The sequence below is a fragment of the Saccopteryx bilineata genome, chromosome 2, assembly GCF_036850765.1.
Source record: "Saccopteryx bilineata isolate mSacBil1 chromosome 2, mSacBil1_pri_phased_curated, whole genome shotgun sequence".
NCBI classification, from domain to species: Eukaryota; Metazoa; Chordata; class Mammalia; order Chiroptera; family Emballonuridae; genus Saccopteryx; species Saccopteryx bilineata.
In genome coordinates this window covers 393057268-393078363 of record NC_089491.1, presented here as the reverse complement: position 1 = coordinate 393078363, position 21096 = coordinate 393057268, and the positions used below count along the sequence as shown (strand labels likewise).

At 54.5% G+C, this 21096-nt stretch overlaps 1 protein-coding gene across 1 annotated transcript in view; it reads right to left on the bottom strand.

The window, feature by feature from the left end:
• The window catches only part of GRAP (GRB2 related adaptor protein), a 31316-nt gene extending 10540 nt beyond the window's left edge, over positions 1-20776 (bottom strand). The window contains exons 1-3 of the mRNA XM_066264397.1: positions 20594-20776; positions 8116-8213; positions 1458-1580 (exon numbers count right to left, since the gene is read on the bottom strand). Coding sequence (XP_066120494.1) covers positions 1458-1580; positions 8116-8213; positions 20594-20671 — 299 coding nt within the window. The 5' untranslated portion in view covers positions 20672-20776. The remainder of the gene's footprint in view (positions 1-1457; positions 1581-8115; positions 8214-20593) is intronic.
• Positions 20777-21096: the final 320 nt, after the last annotated feature.

The following is a 21096-nucleotide window of genomic DNA, read 5'->3' as shown; positions in this document are numbered from 1 at the left end:
CCCTGTGTTCATTTGTTTTCTGTCCACTGTCTGTCCAACTAAGACATGAACCCACAAGGGAGGCAACTTGGGTGGTCTCCTGGGCGTTTCCCTGGTTTCTAGGATGTAGCCTGACACGCGGCATGAGGAAACAGGCACAGAGAGGTTCAGCGACATGTCCAAGGTAACACAGCCAGGAAGTGGCAGAGCCAGAATCTGAACCCAAGCAAGCCTGGCCCCCAGCATCCACCCTGAAACCCTGCCTCCGTGCCTTGGTGTGTCCTGTCCCCAGCGGTTCCTTTCTCCCAGATGATAAATCTTTGATGGCCATAGAATAACATCCAGACCCTCAGCTGGTGCTTGAGGCCTTGCAGTCAGCCCAGCCCAAGCCGGCTTTCTAAGCACATCCTGATGCTCGGGGCGGGGGCCACACCTGGGGTTGCATCCGTCCCTAAACCCCACCCCCGGTGGTCACCTGCTTCCAGGAGTTTGCTCGGCAGCTCTCTCTCTCTCTCTCTCTCTCAATGGTGCTCTGTGCCCTCAGTCTGCTAGGTGGCTCCCTCTCTCTCTCTCTCTCTCTCTCTCTCCCTCTCTCTCTCTCCCTGTCTCTCTCTCTCTCTCTCTCTCTCTCACTGCCCTGTCTCCCTCTCTCTCTCTCCCTGTCTCTCTCTCTCTCTCTGGATGGTGCTCTGTGCCCTCAGTCTGCTAGGCGGCTCTTTCTCTCTCTCTCTCTCTCTCTCTCTGGATGGTGCTCTGTGCCCTCAGTCTGCTAGGCGGCTCTTTCTCTCTCTCTCTCTCTCTCTCTCTCTCTCTCTCGATGGTGCTCTGTGCCCTCAGTCTGCTAGGCGGCTCTCTCTCTCTCTCTCTCTGTCTCTCTGTCTCTCTCTCTCTCTCTCGGGATGGTGCTCTGTGCCCTCAGTCTGCTAGGCGGCTCTTTCTCTCTCTCTCTCTCTCTCTCTCTCTCTCTCTCTCTGGATGGTGCTCTGTGCCCTCAGTCTGCTAGGCGGCTCTTTCTCTCTCTCTCTCTCTCTCTCTCTCTCTCTCTCTGGATGGTGCTCTGTGCCCTCAGTCTGCTAGGCGGCTCTTTCTCTCTCTCTCTCTCTCTCTCTCTCTCTCTCTCTCTCGGGATGGTGCTCTGTGCCCTCAGTCTGCTAGGCGGCTCTTTCTCTCTCTCTCTCTCTCTCTCTCTCTCTCTCTGGATGGTGCTCTGTGCCCTCAGTCTGCTAGGCGGCTCTTTCTCTCTCTCTCTCTCTCTCTCTCTCTCTCTCTCTGGATGGTGCTCTGTGCCCTCAGTCTGCTAGGCGGCTCTCTCTCTCTCTCTCTGTCTCTCTCTCTGTCTCTCTCTCTCTCTCTCTCTCTCTCTCGGGATGGTGCTCTGTGCCCTCAGTCTGGGAGCCTGTGTGGGCGTGGAGACTCAGCTCAGCGGCTGTCTGCCTGTCTGCCTCCCCTGCCCTGCCCCGCGTCTGGTCAGCACTCACTTCACAGAGATGGAGAATTCCCCCGGGGAGCTCTCGCTCTCCCGGATCAGGAAGGCTCCCAGGTAGTTCCGTTTCATCAGAATCTCTTCGGCCAGCTGCCTGGAAATCCTGCCCGAGTACCACCTGCGGAGAGAGGGGGCAGGTGAAGGCTGTGGAGAGGCCAGGCTACCTTCTCTGTGCCCGGCGTCTCAACCAGCCAGGGCCAGTAAAATATTTTTTATTTTGTTTTATTTTTTTTATTTAATGAGAAGTGGGGAGGCAGACAGACTCCCGCATGCACCTGACTGGGATCCACCAGGCATGCCCACCAGGGGGCGATGCTCTGCCCATCTGGGGAGTTGCTCTGTTGCAACCAGAGCCATTCTAGTGCCGGAGGTGGAGGCCATGGAGCCATCCTCAGCGCCCAGGGTTAACTCATTCCAGTCGAGCCATGGCTGCAGGAGAGGAAGAGAGAGACAGAGAGGAAGGAGAGGAGGAAGGGTGAAGAAGCAGGTGGGTGCCTCTCCTGTGTGTCCTGACTGGGAATCGAACCTGGGACTTCCATATGCTGGGTCAATGCTCTACCACTGAGCCAACTGGCCAGGGCTAATAAAATCTTTAAACAAAAACAAAAACAGCCTGACCAGGCGGTGGCGCAGTGGATGGAGCATTAAACTGGGATGCCGAGGACCCAGGTTCAAGACCCCGAGGTCACCAGGTTGAGCATGGGCTCATCTGGTTTGAGCAAAGCTCACCAGCTTGGACCCAAGGTCACTGGCTCAAGCAAGGGGTTACTTGGTCTGCTGAAGGCCCGCGGTCAAGGCACATATGAGAAAGCAATCAATGAACAACTAAGGTGTCGCAACACGCAACGGAAAACTAATAATTGATGCTTCTCATCTCTCCGTTCCTGTCTGTCTGTCCCTGTCTATCCCTCTCTCTGTCTCTGTAAAAAAACAACAACAAAAAAACAAAAAAAAAACCCCCAATTCACCAGGCCTTGTGCATCCCCGCTTTGGTGACCTAACTCAGGGAGCCTCCCTTCAGCCCACCCCCCGGTGAGCTTTTCAGTCTTAGATGGTAGATTCTTAAAAGTGAAAATTTTTTTATTTTATTTTATTTATTTATTTATTTATTTTGTATTTTTCTGAAGCTGGAAATGGGGAGAGACAGTCAGACAGACTCCCGCATGAGCCCGACCAGGATCCACCCGGCACGCCCACCAGGGGCAACGCTCTGCCCACCAGGGGGCGATGCTCTGCCCCTCTGGGGCATCGCTCTGCCACAACCAGAGCCACTCTAGCGCCTGGGGCAGAGGCCACAAAGCCATCCTCAGCGCCTGGGCCAACTTTGCTCCAATGGAGCCTTGGCTGCGGGAGGGGAAGAGAGAGACAGAGAGGAAGGAGGGGGGGCGTGGATAAGCAGATGGGCGCTTCTCCTGTGTGCCCTGGCCGGGAATCGAACCCGGGTCCCCTGCACGCCAGGCTGACGCTCTACCGCTGAGCCAACCGGCCAGGGCCTTTTTTTTTTTTATGGAGACAGAGAGAGAGTCAGAGTGAGGGATAGACAGGGACAGACAGACAGGAACGGAGAGATGAGAAGCATCAATCATTAGTTTTTCATTGCATGTTGCAACACCTTAGTTGTTCATTGATTGCTTTCTCATATGTGCCTTGACCGTGGGCCTTCAGCAGACCGAGTAACCCCTTGCTCGAGCCAGCGACCTTGGATTCAAGCTGGCGAGCTTTTTGCTCAAGCCAGATGAGCCCACACTCAAACTGGCAACCTCGGGGTCTCAAACCTGGGTCTTCCGCATCCCAGTCTGATGCACTATCCACTGCGCCACCGCCTGGTCAGGCTTAAAAGTGAAAATTTAAGAAAAAATAATAATAAAGGTGATGACAAAAACAGTCGCAGCTTTGGTCTGGCGAGGAAGGATCTGACCCTGTACCCATTTCACAGATGCACAGACTGAGGCCATGTGGACTTTTTCTCACAGGTATGGAGTTCTTTTTCTTGCTGACCACGCAGAATAGGGTATACAAAAGGTGTCTGATAAGTCGTGCAATATCTCCACTGCCTCCAGGGTCAGGGAGTCAAGGGCTGGGATCCATCTTGGGGCATGGCTCAAGGCGTTCCTACCCCCAACACCAACCCCTGCCTATTTGGGCCTCGCCTACCCAGTGATTATAGACTCTATAATCTTCATATACCATCAGGAAGGTTAACTCTTTCAGCAGACCTACACGAAATTTCTGGTGGGTCACCAGACCTTTGCTCTAAGGTTTCCCTTCCCGGCCCTGGCCGGTTAGCTCAGTGGATAGAGTGTTGGCCCAGCATGTGGACGTCCTGGGTTCTATCCCCGGTCAGGGCACACATGAGAAGTGACTATGTGCTTCTCTTCCCCTCCCTCTCCCCCTTCTTCCTCTCTTTTCCTCCTGTAACCAGTGGCTCGGTTGGTCCGAGAGCCTCAGCCTCAGCCGCTGAGGATAGCTCAGTTGATTGGAGCGTGGAGCCTAGGCCTCAGACCGGGGTTACTGGGTGGATCAAAAAAAACCCCCACGAAAACAGGTTTCTCTTCCTTCTTTCAGCAGATGCTTACTGAATCTGAGCTTGGCCCCGGAGGCAGGCCGGAGGTGGGACGTTTTCTGTGGTCCCGGGCTGAGAGCGGCCCCCTAGCTGAGAGCGGAGGACATCAGGGGCAGTGGCAGATGCTGGTGGTGTCCTGCGGCCCCCCCCCACATCTGCCCCAGGCACCAACCTGGGACTCTGCCCCAGGGCTTTTCCTGGTGACTCACATGCTGGCCCGTGTGCTCAGCTTCCTCAGTGACGACTGAGGGAGCAGGTGGGTGAACGCCCCCCACCCCGTGCCCTGAAAACTCCGGGGTGCCTGTGCTGCCCTCCCCTCCCCACCCCCACCGCTTCCCTAGACTGCTGGCCTGTCCAGCAAGTGTGTCTCTAACACACCCTCTTGGCTCCTCCCCTGCCCACTTCCCACTCCAAAATAAAGTCCTTGTCCTCACGTCCTGTCCAAGGCCCTGCTTCTGTGGGAGCCCACGCCCTCAGCAGTGAGGAGCCAACCAAATGCTGCCCCAGACTGGGAGGGACTCTGGGCCCATCTCGTGGTGGGTATCCCCCAAGGAGGGGAGGCCGTGGAGGGGCTTGCTGAGTGTAGGGGGTCAGGGCGACCAGCTCGAGAGCTCAGCCTGGGCCTCAGGGGTGTGGGAATCCTGGACGGGGGCTCCCTGGCCGGAGGCTGAGCAGGACGTGGAACTCCCGGGCTCCGGGAGTGGGGGGAGCCCAGGGAAGGGAGGTCCTGGCCGGAAGCCCCGGGAAGACGCAGGTACAGAGCCTGCTGCAGGAACAGGGCCCAACATGGCTGCACGTGGGCGTTTCCTGAGGTCCTGGTGTCTCCAGAGAACCCACAAAACCCCAGGAGGCGTCAGCGTGTGGGAGGCCGTCACCCTCAAAGGCTGTGTTGCAACCGCACCCTCCAAGGACACCCGCCCTGCCCCCACCAGGGGGAGCCAGGGCTGCCTGGGGCGCTTCCCCGGGTGTGGGAGGTGCCCACACTGCCCGCTGCCCGGAGCCGGCTCTGTCCCGCCAGCCACACTCCACTCCGGGCCTCCTAGCCCCCTCCCCCGCCATTGTACTGATGTGGAAACTGAGGCCGAGAGAAGGCCAGGGGTTCCCTGGAAGGTGGCACAGCACGTCCTGACCTCGGACGGACGGACTCTCTCCACCGCCCGTCCTGCTGAGCCCAGCCTGGGGCTCACAGCACGGGCTGCACATCCCACTCTGCCTCCTGCCCGCTGCGTGACCCAGGACCAGCCGCTCCACCTCTCTGGGCCGCTGTCTCCTTGTCTGGGAGACCGGGCGGTCCCCAGCTCCCTGGCCCTCAGAGGATGAGGCGGCCACACTCAGTGTTTCCTGCCGCTGCTGCGGCAGGGAGCTGGGTCACTGCCTCCCTCCTACACGTCTCTCCTCAGGCCTGCCGGCCGCCCGCCCTCCCCTCCCCGGCCAAGGTCCACCCTAACGTCCAGGCCCGGCCGACTGCGCCCTTCCTCTGGGCAGCCCTCCTCGACCCCCACTGGCCATGCAGCTGGGTCAGGTGTCTTCCTGGCCCCTGCTCTGGGAGTACCTGGCCTGCAACAAGCCTCCCCCGGGGATCCTTGGGCGGCTGGGGCTGACAGGGGGCTCTCAGGGGGAGGGGGCCTGGTGTAGGCCCAGCAGGGCTCTTTGGGACACCCGCCCCCCCCCCCCGCCCGGTGCTCATCCACACCCTCCACCCCAGCACCCATGGGCTGAGTCAGACACTGAGCTGGAGTTTCCCCACCGCTATTTTGGAACCAGGGCAGGTGTGAGGTTAGCCAAGCACAGAACCGGGCGTGGCCTCAGGTGGGGTGGTCAGGGCCCAGACACGTGGGCAGAGCTGACCTCAAGGACCCCGGGGGCATGGCAGACTGGAGCCCTCCATGACCCCCGACGGCCCTGGTGTCCTCTGGCGTCCACCACCAGCAGCGGCAGTGCCCGCCCTCGCAGGCCTGGCCGGGCAGCACAAACTCTCCTCAGCCTCCCCACCCCCACCCCCGCTCCAGGCTCCTCGGGCCTTCCAGGCCTCCGGTCATTGCCAGGCCTTGCTTCCACCTGGGGACCTCTCCCAACTGGCCGGTGCACAGTCTTGACCGGCAGAAAGATGGAAAGGCCAGAGGGGCAGACAGCTGCCGATGTCCCGCAGCCCAGGGGGACACCGTGGTGCCTGGATGACCGCCTGTGGGGTAGGCTGGGCGGCTGGAAGCCCAGGCAGAGTGGCTGGGGACCTGGGGACCTGGGGCCTGGGGGTCGGGGGTGGGGCCAGGCCTAGAACAGGAAGCTGAAAGTTGTGGCAGCTTTGAAAGGAACCCCAAGACGGCCTGACCAGGCAGTGGCGCAGTGGATAGAGCGTCGACTTGGGACACTGAGGTCCCAGGTTTGAAACCCAGAGGTTGCCGGCTTGAGTGTGTGGTCATCGACATGACCCCGCGGTCACTGGCTTGAGCCCAAGTTTGGAGCCCCCCAACCCTTCACCCCATCAAAGCACGTATGAGAAGCAGTCGGTGAACAACTAAGGTGCTGCAACTATAAGTTGATGCTTCTCATCTCCGTCTCTGTCTCTCTATAAAAAAAGAAAAAAAAAACAAAAAACCCAAAACTCAAAGATAGACACAGAGGAAATACCCTCAGGCTCCACCTGGCCCTGCACCTACCCTGCCCTTTCGCCCACAGCCACACAGACGTCGTTACTCCCAGGCTGCCCCCCGCCCCTGATCAAAGACCCGTGTGGACCCCCCCACCCTGGGCCTGGCACTGGAGGGCCTCCTGACAGTCCCACGGTCCTGGGTGCTCTCTCAATGCTTTCCTTGTTCCCTTCTTCCAGGAACGCCTTTCTCTTTTTCTACTTAGCTAACTCCTACACATCCCTCAAAACCTCACTTGTCACCACCTCTTCCGAGAAGCCTTTCTCGGTTAGTTACCTCAGTGCTGACTGCCTTCCCGTGTTGCCCCTCCTTTCTGTCCTGTCTCTCCCAGAGGACAGGCTGCTCTGACCCCAGCATCTCATCACATGTCTTCCAGAAACATCCGGGGATGACTGAGTAAGCAGCTATGGGGGGGGGGGCTACCTCAGCCATCACGTCAAGCATATATAGTTGGCTTTCCATAGATTCTTGGCCACTGGGGCCTACGCTGGGGCTAGGCCGGTCCCTACCATTCTGGGGGCGGCAGCTTGGACAGCCGCCTGCGGAGAGCCTGTCTGGGACCCTCTGCGGGCCAGCAGGGCCCAGGCCCTGGGCTACCTGGCCCCACACGCAGCCCGCATTCGGCTCTGACCCCAGATTCTGCCTGGCCAGTGTGCACTTTGCCTTGTGCCCCAAAGGCAGAGGCCCCAGCGTCTGCTTCTGGCTCTAGAAACACCAACAGACTGGAGCCTCGGCCCTCGTGCTGAAGGCCTGGGAACGGAGGAACGGAGGGAGAAGGGACCCGCCCGAAGTCACATGGCAGCCGGGGCCCCGCCAGCCACGAGCCGAGGGCCCTCAGGACTGTAGGCTGGGCGGGCCCTGTCTCGGCCTCCACTTTGGGCAAGCACTCATATCTGCACCCCCTGTCCCTGCTTGGAGCAGAGACTGGGGCCCCCCAGGGAGATGGACAGAGGCTGGGAATGAGGAGGCACAGGCCTGAGAGAGACACCCAGCAGCACAGCCAGACCGGGTGGGGACACTCAGCAACAGGGGTGCAGGACCGGGGGCGGGCTGGGGGTGCAGGACCGGGGGCGGGCTGGGGGTGCCTCTAGGTCAGGGGCTGGGGGTGCAGGACCGGGGGCGGGCTGGGGGTGCAGGACCGGGGGCGGGCTGGGGGTGCCTCTAGGTCACGGGCTGGGGGTGCAGGACCGGGGGCGGGCTGGGGGTGCAGGACCGGGGGCGGGCTGGGGGTGCCTCTGGGTCGCGGGGCTGGGGGTGCAGGACCGGGGGCGGGCTGGGGGTGCAGGACCGGGGGCGGGCTGGGGGTGCAGGACTGGGGGCAGGCTGGGGGTGCCTCTGGGTCGCGGGGCTGGGGGTGCAGGACCGGGGGTGGGCTGGGGGTGCAGGACTGGGGGCGGGCTGGGGGTGCCTCTGGGTCGCGGGCTGGGGAGACGGCCACTCACGGGTGGGGCTTGACGCGGATGTAGTTCTTGGGAATAAACCCCTCGGCGCCCCGGAGCTCGGCCTTGTACCAGTTCTGGTCATCCTCCATGTTCAAGATCTGCAGGCGGGAGAGACGGGGCCACTGGGTCACCACCCGGGAGAGACAGCGGTCCCCTGCGGAGGGCCCACGGCTCAAGTGCCCTGGTGGCCTCACCCGAGCTAGCCCTGGGGCCCGTTTCACAGAGGACGGAGGGGGGACGTCTGATTCCACAGTTCAGCTCTGTTCCCTCGCCCCAGGGTAGCCTGTCCCCGGGAGGGTCACAGCTTCCCCTCCTGGGGCTGGAGCTGGGCGTTCAGGCTCCACCACCCAGATCCCCAGGAAACTGTGGGGTCTGGGGGGGGAATCGGGGTGCCTCTGTTCCTGAGCTGGGCCCCCGAGCACGGGGCTTCCAGAGGGCTGGAACACACTAGGGCTGCAGGTCGGAAGTCCCCGGGGAGATCAGGGAGCCTCAGTCTGAGCTCAGCACCTGGTGCTGGTCCCCTCAAGTCACTGGCATTGAAACAGCCTTCAGAGACTGAGTTCAGGGGTGACAATTCAGCCGGAGGTGGTGGCATTCCGGCACTGGGGAACCGATAGGGGAGACCTTTGGGCTGGGTGGAGGCTGAGGCCGGGCCTGCTGGGGTCACAGGGCTTCTCATCCACGACCTGAGACCTCCCTGCAGCCCCTCAGGGGGGCCGAGAGGAACCGAAACAGCCAGGGGGGTGAGAGGCCGCAGGGACGGCGAGAAACTCGGGGCTCCCCTCCCTCCTCTGGGCAAGCTTTCTGCACAACCCCCTGATTCTCGTCAACCCTCTGAAGTCGTCGCCAACGACCATTTCAAAGAGGAGGAAACAGATCCGAGAGGATACGGAGCCCCACTCGCGGGCGGCAGCAAGCCAGGGTGCTGGGGCCGGGGCTGGCGGCTCAGCTGGGCCATGGGCCCCCCGGCCCCCCAGTCCTCACTCTCACTGCACCTTGCACTTGGTCTGTGGGTCCAAGCCGGCTAGTCCTGCAGCCCTGAGGCAGCTCAGTAGGAAGCCAGGAGAATCCCTGAGAAGTGGACTGAGTGGGGAGACCAAGGCGGACAGCTGAGCAGGCTGGCCCCGCGATTTACAGCCCGACGCAGAAGGTCACCTCCCTAGAGACCCCATCTAGGTTGTGTTTCAGCTCCAGGCCTCAGAAAAGCAGTAAAACCCGCTGGGCGATGCCAGTTGCAATGACTGACGACCCCCTGCCCTGATGCTGACCAATCAGGGGACGCCAGCACCCCGAAAGGGGCGTGCCTGAGAAAGCTGATGAGTATTCCATTGAGATCCTTCCCTTAGACCTCCCCTCAACCCCAGCCTTTAAAAACCCTCAAAACAAACGAAGGAAGAGGGTGCTCTCTCCCTCTCTGGGGAGCCCTGTCCCTTTCTCTTCCCCCTCTTCTTCTCCCCTCCCCTACAGGCGTGAGTCTCCTAAACCCTAATGCCCCCCCCCCGTGGGATGGGGAGCGACAGCTCATCCGAGGGCCGACCCCCTGAACCTGTCTCCAGGATCCCCTTCCCTCCGACTCTCTGGGGAACCAGAACAACCCCACCTAGTTGCCTGTTGCTTCTTCTATCCACCGCCCTTCCTTGCTGCAAGAAACATGTTCTCCAAATCACCCGACTCCTGTTGTGAAATCTTTCCTGCAGGAACTCAAGCACCCACGCACGACCAGCCGGCTCGAGGCAGGCCCGCGAAGGACCAGGCCCCCTCTCTGGTAACGGCAAGTCCTAACAGTGGCTCAAGCCCAGTAGGGACATTTGCTGAAAGAAAATATCGGCTATACAGACCAGCATCCCAAGGAGGGGCACTGCAAGAACCAAGGCTCGGGCAGTTTGATGCAGAGGTGTCAGCTCGGTTCAATCTTTCCAAGAATGGCTGGGGTGGGCTCTCTTGGGCCCCCAGGCCTGAGCCCCTATCTGTGCAGGCAGGCACCCCCTTGTCTCTCTGCCAGGTCCTGTTGAGTCCCTTCCTTCCTGCCGCCGTCGCCCGGGCAAGGTCAGCCGCCCCAGGGATGGACGGAAGCAGGTGGCTGACTCAGGAAAACTTTTTGCTGAAAACGAAACAATTTTCCTCATTTATTAGAAAATGAAAGCCACAGATTCAAGGAAGGTGCCCCGGAACCCAGGGCTCTAGACCCCTCTGTCCGCCCCTGACTCTCCGTGGCTTTGCCCCGTCTCATCAGCCGTGAAAGGGGCACGTTTGTAGCCCGTGCTGACGGTGGCAGCGTCTGGTGAACCACTAAGTCCTGTGCGAACACGGGGATGTAATACAGCTCATCTCATCCCTATTTTGTTTCATGTTGTTTTGTTTTGCTTTAAAATTTTTATTTATTTATTCATTTTTAGAGAGAGAGGAGAGACAGAGAAGGGGGAAGGAGCAGGAAGCATCAACTCCCATATGTGCCTTGACCAGGCAAGCCCAGGGTTTTGAACTGGCGACCTCAGCGTTTCCAGGTCGACACTTTATCCACTGCGCCACCACAGGTCAGGCCTTTTGGGTTTTTTTTTCTTTTGTTGTTTCATACTGTTTTGTTTCCCTATTATCTTCACTCCAAAGACCCAGGCATGTTCTCATGGCTTACGGTATATTAGCTGAATTCTTACTGTTAATATGGTTCAAAAGCCCCAGACCCTCTGAGGTGTGGGGATTCCCACAAAAGAGAGAGAGAGAGCCGTTCTTCCCTAGTGAAACCCTCGCCTTCCCCAGAGCCGTGGCCCCTGCTGTGCCCTCCATCCGGGATGCTGTGCTTCTCCACGGTGCCCTGGTCAATGCCATCACCCACCTGCTATGTACTGAGCCACCACTGTGTGCCAGGCGCCATGCCACGTGTTAGCCATACAGCAGGGGGCAAGGAGCTTACACTCTAGCAGGCACAGGGAACCATCAAAGAAGGAAGGAAACGCCTGACCTGTGGTGGCGCAGTGGGATAAAGCGTCGACCTGGAACACTGAGGTCGCCGGTTCGAAACCTTGGGCTTGCCTGGTCAAGGCACATATGGGAGTTGATGCTTCCTGCTCCTCCCCCTTCTCTCTCTCTCTCTGTCTCTCTCTCTCACTCCTCTCTCTCTAAAAAAAATCAATAAATAAAAAATATTTAAAAAAAAAAAAAAAGAAGGAAGGAAACAAGGTAACAATGTCGTGGTAGGTGTCTGAAAAAGTATCCTACAGATGGAGGATGTCTGCTTTGGGGGCAGGGAGATTGGCAACACGGGTCAGATGGGGTGGTAGTCAAGAGACACCTTTCGGACTAGGCAAGTCACAAAGCTCAGCAACGAAAAAGCAAACAACCCAATTAAAAAACGGGGAGAGAGGACCTGAACAGACACTTCTCCCAAGAAGACATACAAATGGCCAACAGATATAGGAAAAGATGCTCATCTTTGCTACTAGAGAAATGCAAATCAAAACTACAGTGAGACACCACCTCACGGCTGTCAGATTGGCTATTATCACAAGACAGGTTGTAAGTGTTGGAGAGGCTGTGGGGACAAAGGAATCCTCATTTCACTGCCGGAGGGAATGTAAACTGGTACAGCCGCTATGGAAGACAGCATGGAGGTTCCTCAGAAAATTTAGGATAGAATTACCCTGTGACCCAGCAATCCCTTTACTGGGTATTTACGCAAAAAACTCGAGAACATTGCTACGTAAAGAAACATGCACCCCCATGTTCATCGCAGGATTATTCACAGCGGCCACGACATGAAAACAACCAAGTGTCCCTTGATAGAGGACTGGATAAAGAAGATGTGGTACATATATACAACGGAATACTACTCAGCCATAAAGAAACGATGACAGAGTGACATTTATGACAACATGGATGGACCTGGAGAACATTATACTGCGTGAAATAAGTAAATCAGAAAAAGCTAAGAACTCTATGATTTCACACATAGGTGGGATATAAAACTGAGACTTGGCCTGACCAGGCGGTGGTGCAGTGGATAGAGTGTAGGACTGGGATGCGGAGGACCCAGGTTCGAGACCCCGAGGTCGCCAGCTTGAGCGCGGGCTCATCTGGTTTGAGCAGAGCTCACCAGCTTGGACTCAAGGTCACTGACTCCAGCAAGGGGTCACTCGGTCTGCTGAAGGCCCGCGGTCAAGGCACATATGAGAAAGCAATCAATGAACAACTAAGGTGTCGCAACACGCAACGAAAAACTAATGATTGATGCTTCTCATCTCTCCGTTCTCCCGTGGACATAGATAAAATGAAGTGCTTACGGTGAGGGAGGGGTTGTAGGGGAGGGGTGTAAAGAGGGACAGACAAATATACGGTGACGGAGGATGATTTGACTTCGGGTGATGACTATACAACATAATCAACCAGTCAAATGCTATAGAGATGTTCACCTGAAACCTATGTCCTCTTATTGATCAATCTCAACCCATTAAATTTAATTTAGAAATTAAAAAGACATGGGGGAGGGGGGATGCATTCGGGGCAACACTAGAATCTATGTAAACACAATAAACTAAAATCAATAAAAAAAAATAAAAGAAATTAAAAAGAGAGAGAGAAAGAAAGTCTATTTAAAAATTAATGCCAGCCTGACCTGTGGTGGCGCAGTGGATAAAGTATCAACCTGGAAACGCTGAGGTTGCCGGTTCAAGACCCTGGGCTTGCCAGGTCAAGGCACATATGGGAGTTGATGCTTCCTGCTCCTCCCCCCTTCTCTCTCTCTCTCTCCTCTCTCTATAATGAATAAATAAAATCTTAAAAAAAAAATTAATGCCAGCCTGACCAGGTGGTGGCACAGTGAATAGAGCGTTGGACTGGGATGCAGAAGGACCCAGGTTCGAGACCCCGAGGTCGCCAGCTTGAGCGCGGGCTCATCTGGTTTGAGCAGAGCTCACCAGCTTGGACTCAAGGTCACTGACTCCAGCAAGGGGTCACTCGGTCTGCTGAAGGCCCGCGGTCAAGGCACATATGAGAAAGCAATCAATGAACAACTAAGGTGTCGCAACACGCAACGAAAAACTAATGATTGATGCTTCTCATCTCTCCGTTCTCCCGTGGACATAGATAAAATGAAGTGCTTACGGTGAGGGAGGGGTTGTAGGGGAGGGGTGTAAAGAGGGACAGACAAATATATGGTGACGGAGGATGATTTGACTTCGGGTGATGACTATACAACATAATCAACCAGTCAAATGCTATAGAGATGTTCACCTGAAACCTATGTCCTCTTATTGATCAATCTCAACCCATTAAATTTAATTTAGAAATTAAAAAGACATGGGGGAGGGGGGATGCATTCGGGGCAACACTAGAATCTATGTAAACACAATAAACTAAAATCAATAAAAAAATAAAAGAAATTAAAAAGAGAGAGAGAAAGAAAGTCTATTTAAAAATTAATGCCAGCCTGACCTGTGGTGGCGCAGTGGATAAAGTATCAACCTGGAAACGCTGAGGTTGCCGGTTCAAGACCCTGGGCTTGCCAGGTCAAGGCACATAGGGGAGTTGATGCTTCCTGCTCCTCCCCCCTTCTCTCTCTCTCTCTCCTCTCTCTATAATGAATAAATAAAATCTTAAAAAAAAATTAATGCCAGCCTGACCAGGTGGTGGCACAGTGAATAGAGCGTTGGACTGGGATGCAGAAGGACCCAGGTTCGAGACCCCGAGGTCGCCAGCTTGAGCGCGGGCTCATCTGGTTTGAGCAGAGCTCACCAGCTTGGACTCAAGGTCACTGACTCCAGCAAGGGGTCACTCGGTCTGCTGAAGGCCCGCGGTCAAGGCACATATGAGAAAGCAATCAATGAACAACTAAGGTGTCGCAACACGCAACGAAAAACTAATGATTGATGCTTCTCATCTCTCCGTTCTCCCATGGACATAGATAAAATGAAGTGCTTACGGTGAGGGAGGGGTTGTAGGGGAGGGGTGTAAAGAGGGACAGACAAATATATGGTGACGGAGGATGATTTGACTTCGGGTGATGACTATACAACATAATCAACCAGTCAAATGCTATAGAGATGTTCACCTGAAACCTATGTCCTCTTATTGATCAATCTCAACCCATTAAATTTAATTTAGAAATTAAAAAGACATGGGGGAGGGGGGATGCATTCGGGGCAACACTAGAATCTATGTAAACACAATAAACTAAAATCAATAAAAAAATAAAAGAAATTAAAAAGAGAGAGAGAAAGAAAGTCTATTTAAAAATTAATGCCAGCCTGACCTGTGGTGGCGCAGTGGATAAAGTATCAACCTGGAAACGCTGAGGTTGCCGGTTCAAGACCCTGGGCTTGCCAGGTCAAGGCACATAGGGGAGTTGATGCTTCCTGCTCCTCCCCCCTTCTCTCTCTCTCTCTCCTCTCTCTATAATGAATAAATAAAATCTTAAAAAAAAATTAATGCCAGCCTGACCAGGTGGTGGCACAGTGAATAGAGCGTTGGACTGGGATGCAGAAGGACCCAGGTTCGAGACCCCGAGGTCGCCAGCTTGAGCGCGGGCTCATCTGGTTTGAGCAAAGAGCTCACCAGCTTGGACCCAAGGTCGCTGGCTTGAGCAAGGGGTTTCTTGGTCTGCTGAAGGCCCGCAGTCAAGGCACGTATGAGAAAGCCATCAATGAACAACTAAGAAGTCGAAACGCACAATGAGAAACTGATGATTGATGCTTCTCATCTCTCTCTGTTCCTGTCTGTCTGTCCCTGTCTATCTCTGCCTCTGTAAAAAAAAAAAAAAAAAAAAAAAATTAATGCCAAAAAAAAAAAAAATCCACCCAACTCTGAACGAAAGGCAGGACTTAACCTTGACCCCCGCACAACCCGGAGAGCACAAGTCCCACCACCTCACGGTCCACCTCCCAAAATCGACAACCATTAGCTTATTAGGACATTTCTTTCTAGCCTTTTTTTCTAGGCACGATTCCAGCACGTGAACGTCAGCTTCTGCTCCACAAAGTTCCTACCTATCGATGACCTGTCTCGAATCGACTCTGCATTCTGTTCCCTGCTGCTTAACTATACTGCGTCCCAAGTGCATTTCCTTGTCATCGGGCAGTCTCCCAAACTAGTCTTTCTTTCTTTCCTTCTTTCTTTGTTTCTTTGTTTCTTTCTTTCTTTCTTTTTCTTTTTGGGACTGTATAATATTCTGTGCTGTCACCGCACAGGTATTCTGGGCTGATTCAACACTGCGAACTCTCACCCACATTCCCTGTCCCCCTCCTCCCCCGGGCTTCCTTCTCTCCCCTCCATGTACTGTCTCCGCCTGATAAACGGCGTCTGGTTTGTGACCCACGTCTGCCACCAGAATACCAGCTGCATGAGCAGTAACTGTGTCTGTTTTCTCCCTGCTGACGTGTGCTTTGGGGCAGAGCCACAGATATCTCTGATTGTGTCTGTTTGCCCAGGAGCAGAGTTCTAGGTCAGAGGACGTGGAGATGTTTAAGGCTTTTTTATATGTTTCCCAAATACCCTTCCCATTGATTATATCACTTTACCTGTCCACCATCCACCCTCAACAACCTTGGAGAGTCTTTTTTTAAAGTAGAATTTTGCTGATCTGGCAAAGGGAAAAAAAGTTACTTGCTTTAAGTGGCAGTTTTTGTGTGTGTGTGTTTGTTTTTGTTTTTTTGGTGAAATGGTGCATATGCTTGTACTGCTTCTTTGGCAATTTTCCTGCTCTTTTCCTTTGCCCATTTTTCTATTATGATGTTTGTGGTTTTCTTGTTGACTCCTAAGAGCTCTTTACATATGAAGGACATTAATACTTTCTTTTACATTTTTGTCATGCCTAGTGTCTTAGTTCCAGCTACCTTTATTTCTTATGCAGTAGACGGCTATAGCCCCTTGCTGCATTCATTCCTGCCCCTTTGTTATCTCTTTAGAACATTCATGGTGAACCCTGGCCAGATAGCTTAGTTGGTTAGAGTGTTGCCCCCACAAGCCAAGGTGGCAAGTTTAATCCCCCCAGTCAGGGCACATACAAGAATCAACCAATGATGGCATGAATAAATAGAACAACAAATCAGTGTTTTTCTTTCTTTCTCTCTCTCTCTCCCTTCTCTCTCTCAAATCAATCAAGAAAGAAAATTTTAAACATCTCTGGTGAAAAATCCTCAGTAAGTATATCTCAGAATTATAATGAAATCCAAATCCTTCAGAGGTCCTGACTCCTGCCTACTTCCCAACCTCACCTTTACCTCTTCTTCTCATTCACGGTTCTTCGACTACAGACCTTTCTTTCTTTTTTTTTTATGTTTATTTTATTGATTGTAGAGAGAAAGAAAGAGAGACAGGAACATTGATCTATTCCTGTATGTACCTTGACCAGGGATCAAACTGGCAACCCCTGTGCTTTGGGACAGTGCTAGTCTAACCCAGTGGTCCCCAACCTTTTTTGGGCCACGGACTGGTTTAATGTCAGAAAATATTTTCACAGACCGGTCTTTAGGGTGGGACAGATAAATGTATCACATGACTGAGGCAAGCGTCAAGAGTGAGTCTTAGACGGATGTAACAGAGGGAATCTGGTCCTTTTTAAAAAATAAAACATCATTCAGACTTAAATATAAATAAAACGGAAATAATGTAAGTTATTTATTCTTTCTCTGCAGACCGGTACCAAATGGCCCATGGACCCGTACAGGTCGGCGGCCCGGGGGTTGGGGACCACTGTTCTAACTAACTGAGCTTTCTGGCCAGTTCTTTTCAATTCTTCAAACAGATTAACACGGTCCTGTCTCCGCGCCTTTGCACCAGCTGTTTATTTACCTGGCAGCTTCCTGTTCATCTCTGAGGTCTCAGCGAAGGTGTCACCTCTTTTGAGAGACTGCCCTGACAGCATTCCATCTCCTGTAAGTTGATTTCTTCAACCCACTTAGCACCTCCTGATGTCACTTACCCTCTGGAATGTCAGCTCCAGAAAAGGCAAGGACTTTGCTTCGCTTTGTTGCTGTATTCTCGCACTTACAACAGTGCCTGGGACAGAGTAGAATCTCAGTGGCTCAACAGAGAGTTGCTAAGAGAGTAGATGTTACAAGTCCTCATCAGGAGGAAAGAATGTGCCTGACCTGTGGTGGTGCAGTGGATAAAGTGTCAACCTGGAAACGCTGAGGTTGCCGGTTCAAAACCCTGGCTTGCCAGGTCAAGGCACATATGGGAGTTGATGCTTCCTGCTCCTCCCCCTTCTCTTTCTCTCTCTCTCCTCTCTATAATGAATAAATAAAATCTTTTTAAAAAAAAAAAAAAGAGGAAAGAATGTAACTATGTGAAGTGATGGATGCAACTAAACTAACTGTGGTGATTATTTCATAACAGACATATGTCAAATCATTATGTTGTACACCTTAAAACAAATACAATCTCATATGTCATTCGTATCTCAATAAAACCAGAAAATGTAGTTCAACAATTGTCTGTAGAATGAATGAAGGAAAAGGCAGCCCCTCCCGCCGCCGACATTCCTCCATCATTTTTTTAGCTTCAAAGGTTCTTGCCTCAGTCTCCACCCAAAGGAGGTACAAGTCCCGCTGGGAGGGTGCCCCAGTTTCTGCTGACACTTTAACCCTTCCTTCCTTCCTTCCTTCCTTCCTTCCTTCCTTCCTTCCTTCCTTCCTTCCTTCCATGTGACCCCATCTTATTGAAAGCCTACTATGTGCCAGGCACTGTTTTATGTCCTGGGGCTCCAACATGATCCCTGCCCTCATGCGTTTCCTCCTTCCCCAGCAGCCAGTACCTCTGTTAGAAGCAAACACACCAGGAATTGGCTGCACTTTAGCAAAGGATAGTGGGAAATAACTAATCCTGGGGGGAAAGGTGGGCAGTGGGGATGTTACAGTCTTTTTTTATTTAATGAGAGGAGGGGAGATAGAGACAAATTCCCACATGCGCCCCAACCTAGATGCACCTGACAGCCCCCGTCAGGGGCCGATGCTTGAATCAACCAAGCTATCCTCAATGCCTGAGGCTGACGCTCCAACCAATCAAGAGGGAAAGAGAGAGAGAAGGGGGACAGGGAGGGAGAGAGAAGCAGATGGTCGCTTCTCCTGCGTGCCCTGACCAGGAATCGAACCTGGGACATCCACATGCCAGGCTAGTGCTCTATCCACTGAGCCAACCAGCCAGGGCCAGGGGATGTTATAACCCTTACAGTTGCCTGGGGAAGCCCCACTGACCCACTCTACCCACCCCGGCCAATCACGCTGAGCCTCGTCTGAGCCTGTCACTCACCCCATTCCTATTTCCTCGCTGTCCCACTCCCTCCCAAGACTCACATCTGGGTTTAGAGACCCCACACTGCTCTCGGATTGGCAAATGAGGCCTCCGAGCTAGGGCTTGGCTCACGGCCCTGGCCGGCTGGCACAGTGGATAGAGTGTGAGCCCCACGTGCGGAAGTCCCGGGTTCCACGTGAGAAACCCCCCCTTCCCCTCTCACAGCTCGATTGGTTTGAGCATTGCCCCCAGGCACTGAGGATAGTGCAGTTGATTTGAGCATCAGCCCCAGTTAGGGAGTTGCCAGGTAGATCCAGGTCAGGGCACATGTGGGAGTCTATCTCCCTTCTTCTCAATTAAAAAAAAAATTTTTTTTGAGAGGGTGACGTGACTAAGCAAGGGTGGTCAGAAAAATATGACATTGCTAGCTACAAAGAACGAAAATCTCAGAGCCTGAAACCAAAGAGTGCAGGCATCTTTTGGAAACTGCAAAAGTTCAATATCCAGCTGCAAATCATTTGACAACCATGGATGCCCACGGCTCAGGACTGAAGGAAGTTAGAGAAAGACTGCAACCCCAAATCTGTACTCCGCAGCTTCCCATCGAGCCCTGTCAGGATTGATTCTGACCGTTTGACTCTGGACCCACAGTGAACGCTCGGTGCTGTGAGGACTTCACAACTTCACCAGCAGTTTCCACAGAACGTGCTTCCTTTTCCAACGATAGAATCAGGACAAGGTGCTGAGACTGCACTTCGAAAACCACCCACCACAGAGCTACTTTCTGTCTCTTCTTTACGTTTATAAAATCAAATAAAAACAATCTTAAAAAAATAATAATAAAAAATAAAATTTTTAAAATAAAAGAGTTGGTTCTCACAGACAGCGCCCAGACGGTCCTGGTGCTGGGCCTGCCCCCGTCCCCATCTGGCCACGTGTCCATGCGCCCCCTCCCCCCGGCAGCAGCTCAAGCGGACACGGGTACTGGCCTCCTGGCACAGAGAAGAGAAGGGTGGTGGTGGCTCCTCAAGGGGACATGGTTCCTTCTGGGAAACATCAGCCTCCCCAACCATCAGCCCAGCCCGGTCAGCGTCCCAGGAGGCAAATCTGACCCTGTGCTAAGTGAGCCATGTCATCTCCCTGGGCCGCAGTCAGTCACCTGTGAAAGGGGGGTCCCAACCCCCTACACTTGAGCAGCTTAGATGGGACTCGGGTATGTTGCTGAGCTTGGGGTGGACGGAGCAGGGTGGGCGGAGGGGAGTTCCTCTCCTTTCTTGTGCTCGGACGCTTCAGGCCGAGAGCAGAGCCCGGGGCTCAACGCGGAGGGACAGCTGGTCAGATGCCCACTGCTCCCGTGCAGAGGAGACTCAGGCCCAGGGAGGGGAGTGACTCTCGCAGGTAGCGGCCGCTCCAGCGCCCAAGGCTCGGTGTGGACACTTCTGAATCCAGCCCCTGAGCACACTGGTAAGCAAGGACATTTCCAGAGAGAGATCCCTCCGGCCCTTCTGCCTGGACCGCTCTTGGGACGCTGCCATGTTCATTAAAAAGGCCCAGGCGGTGGCTCTGGCCGGGTGGCTCAGTGGGTTACAGCACTGTCCCGACGTGCCAAGGTTGTGGGTTTGATCCCCGGTCAGGGCACAGAGGGGAAGCAACCAACGAATGCACGACGAAGGGGAACAACCAGTGCTTCCCTCCCTCTCTTCTCTCTTTAGTCCTTCCTCTCTGTCTTCCTCTCTCTCAAACGAAAAAAAAAGGCCCAGACAAGAAGAAACGGGCTCTGGTCGGACTCCCTTTCCCTTCTCTCCGTGCCACTGGGAAGCCCCTTCTTGACACTTAAATCACAGCTATTTCCACCCCAGTAGATTAACTATGACTTCCCTCAGAACTTCCTCCTCCTCTCTTCCTCTACACCCCCCACCCCCGGCCACCTCTCGTCTCGACACCAGTCTTCTCAGATTCTTCTCTGGAGAACCGGGTGTTGAACCAACTCCTGCCAAGCCTTGTGCCAATATCTCCTTGAATCCTCCCCAGGGCCCCCAAAGGAGGGATCAGTGATGCCCTCCCCACTTTCTACGTGGGGAAACTGAGGCTCAGAGGAAGAGGCGGCTTGTCCCGAGTCACACAGCCGGTCGGTCACTGGAGAAGCTGGGCCTGTCATCCTCCCGAGACCAGACTCTTCGGGGTCGGGCGGGGGTGGGGGCTGCCCCGAGTCCCCGGCTCTGAACCTCCCCCACTCAGCCCACGCCGGCCACCATACCTTCAGTGTGTCCCCCTTGCTGAAGGCCAGCTCGTCACTCTCTGTGGCCTGGAAATTGTACAGAGCCACCGACTCCATGCCGCTGTCCCCGAGCCCCCAGCCGCTGGGCTCAGCGCAGGACTGGCGGCTTCCTGCTTCCTCTGTTGTCGAGGACTGTCTTCCTTTGTTTTGAGAGCGTGTTTGTTCTTTTGAAGCTGAGACTGAAACTGCCCCTGATGGGGCGCGGGGTGGGGGGGTGGGCGAGAAACAGGAAGCAGAGACGTGTCACAGAGCAGGGAGGGTGGGGGAGGCAGCTCGCCCCTACCTGAGACCCCAGAGGCCAGGTACAGCCCGGGGGGTGTCTCCGGGCGGCCCTGGGCGTGGGTCTCTCTCCTTGTGCCCATGTTCCAGATGATAAAAACTGAGGTCTTCCCTCAGGCATTGTGTCTTGTGGTCCCTGCCACCCCCAACACTTTCCCAGAGAGCAAGAGACAGACAGGAAGGGAGAGATGAGAAGCAACCAC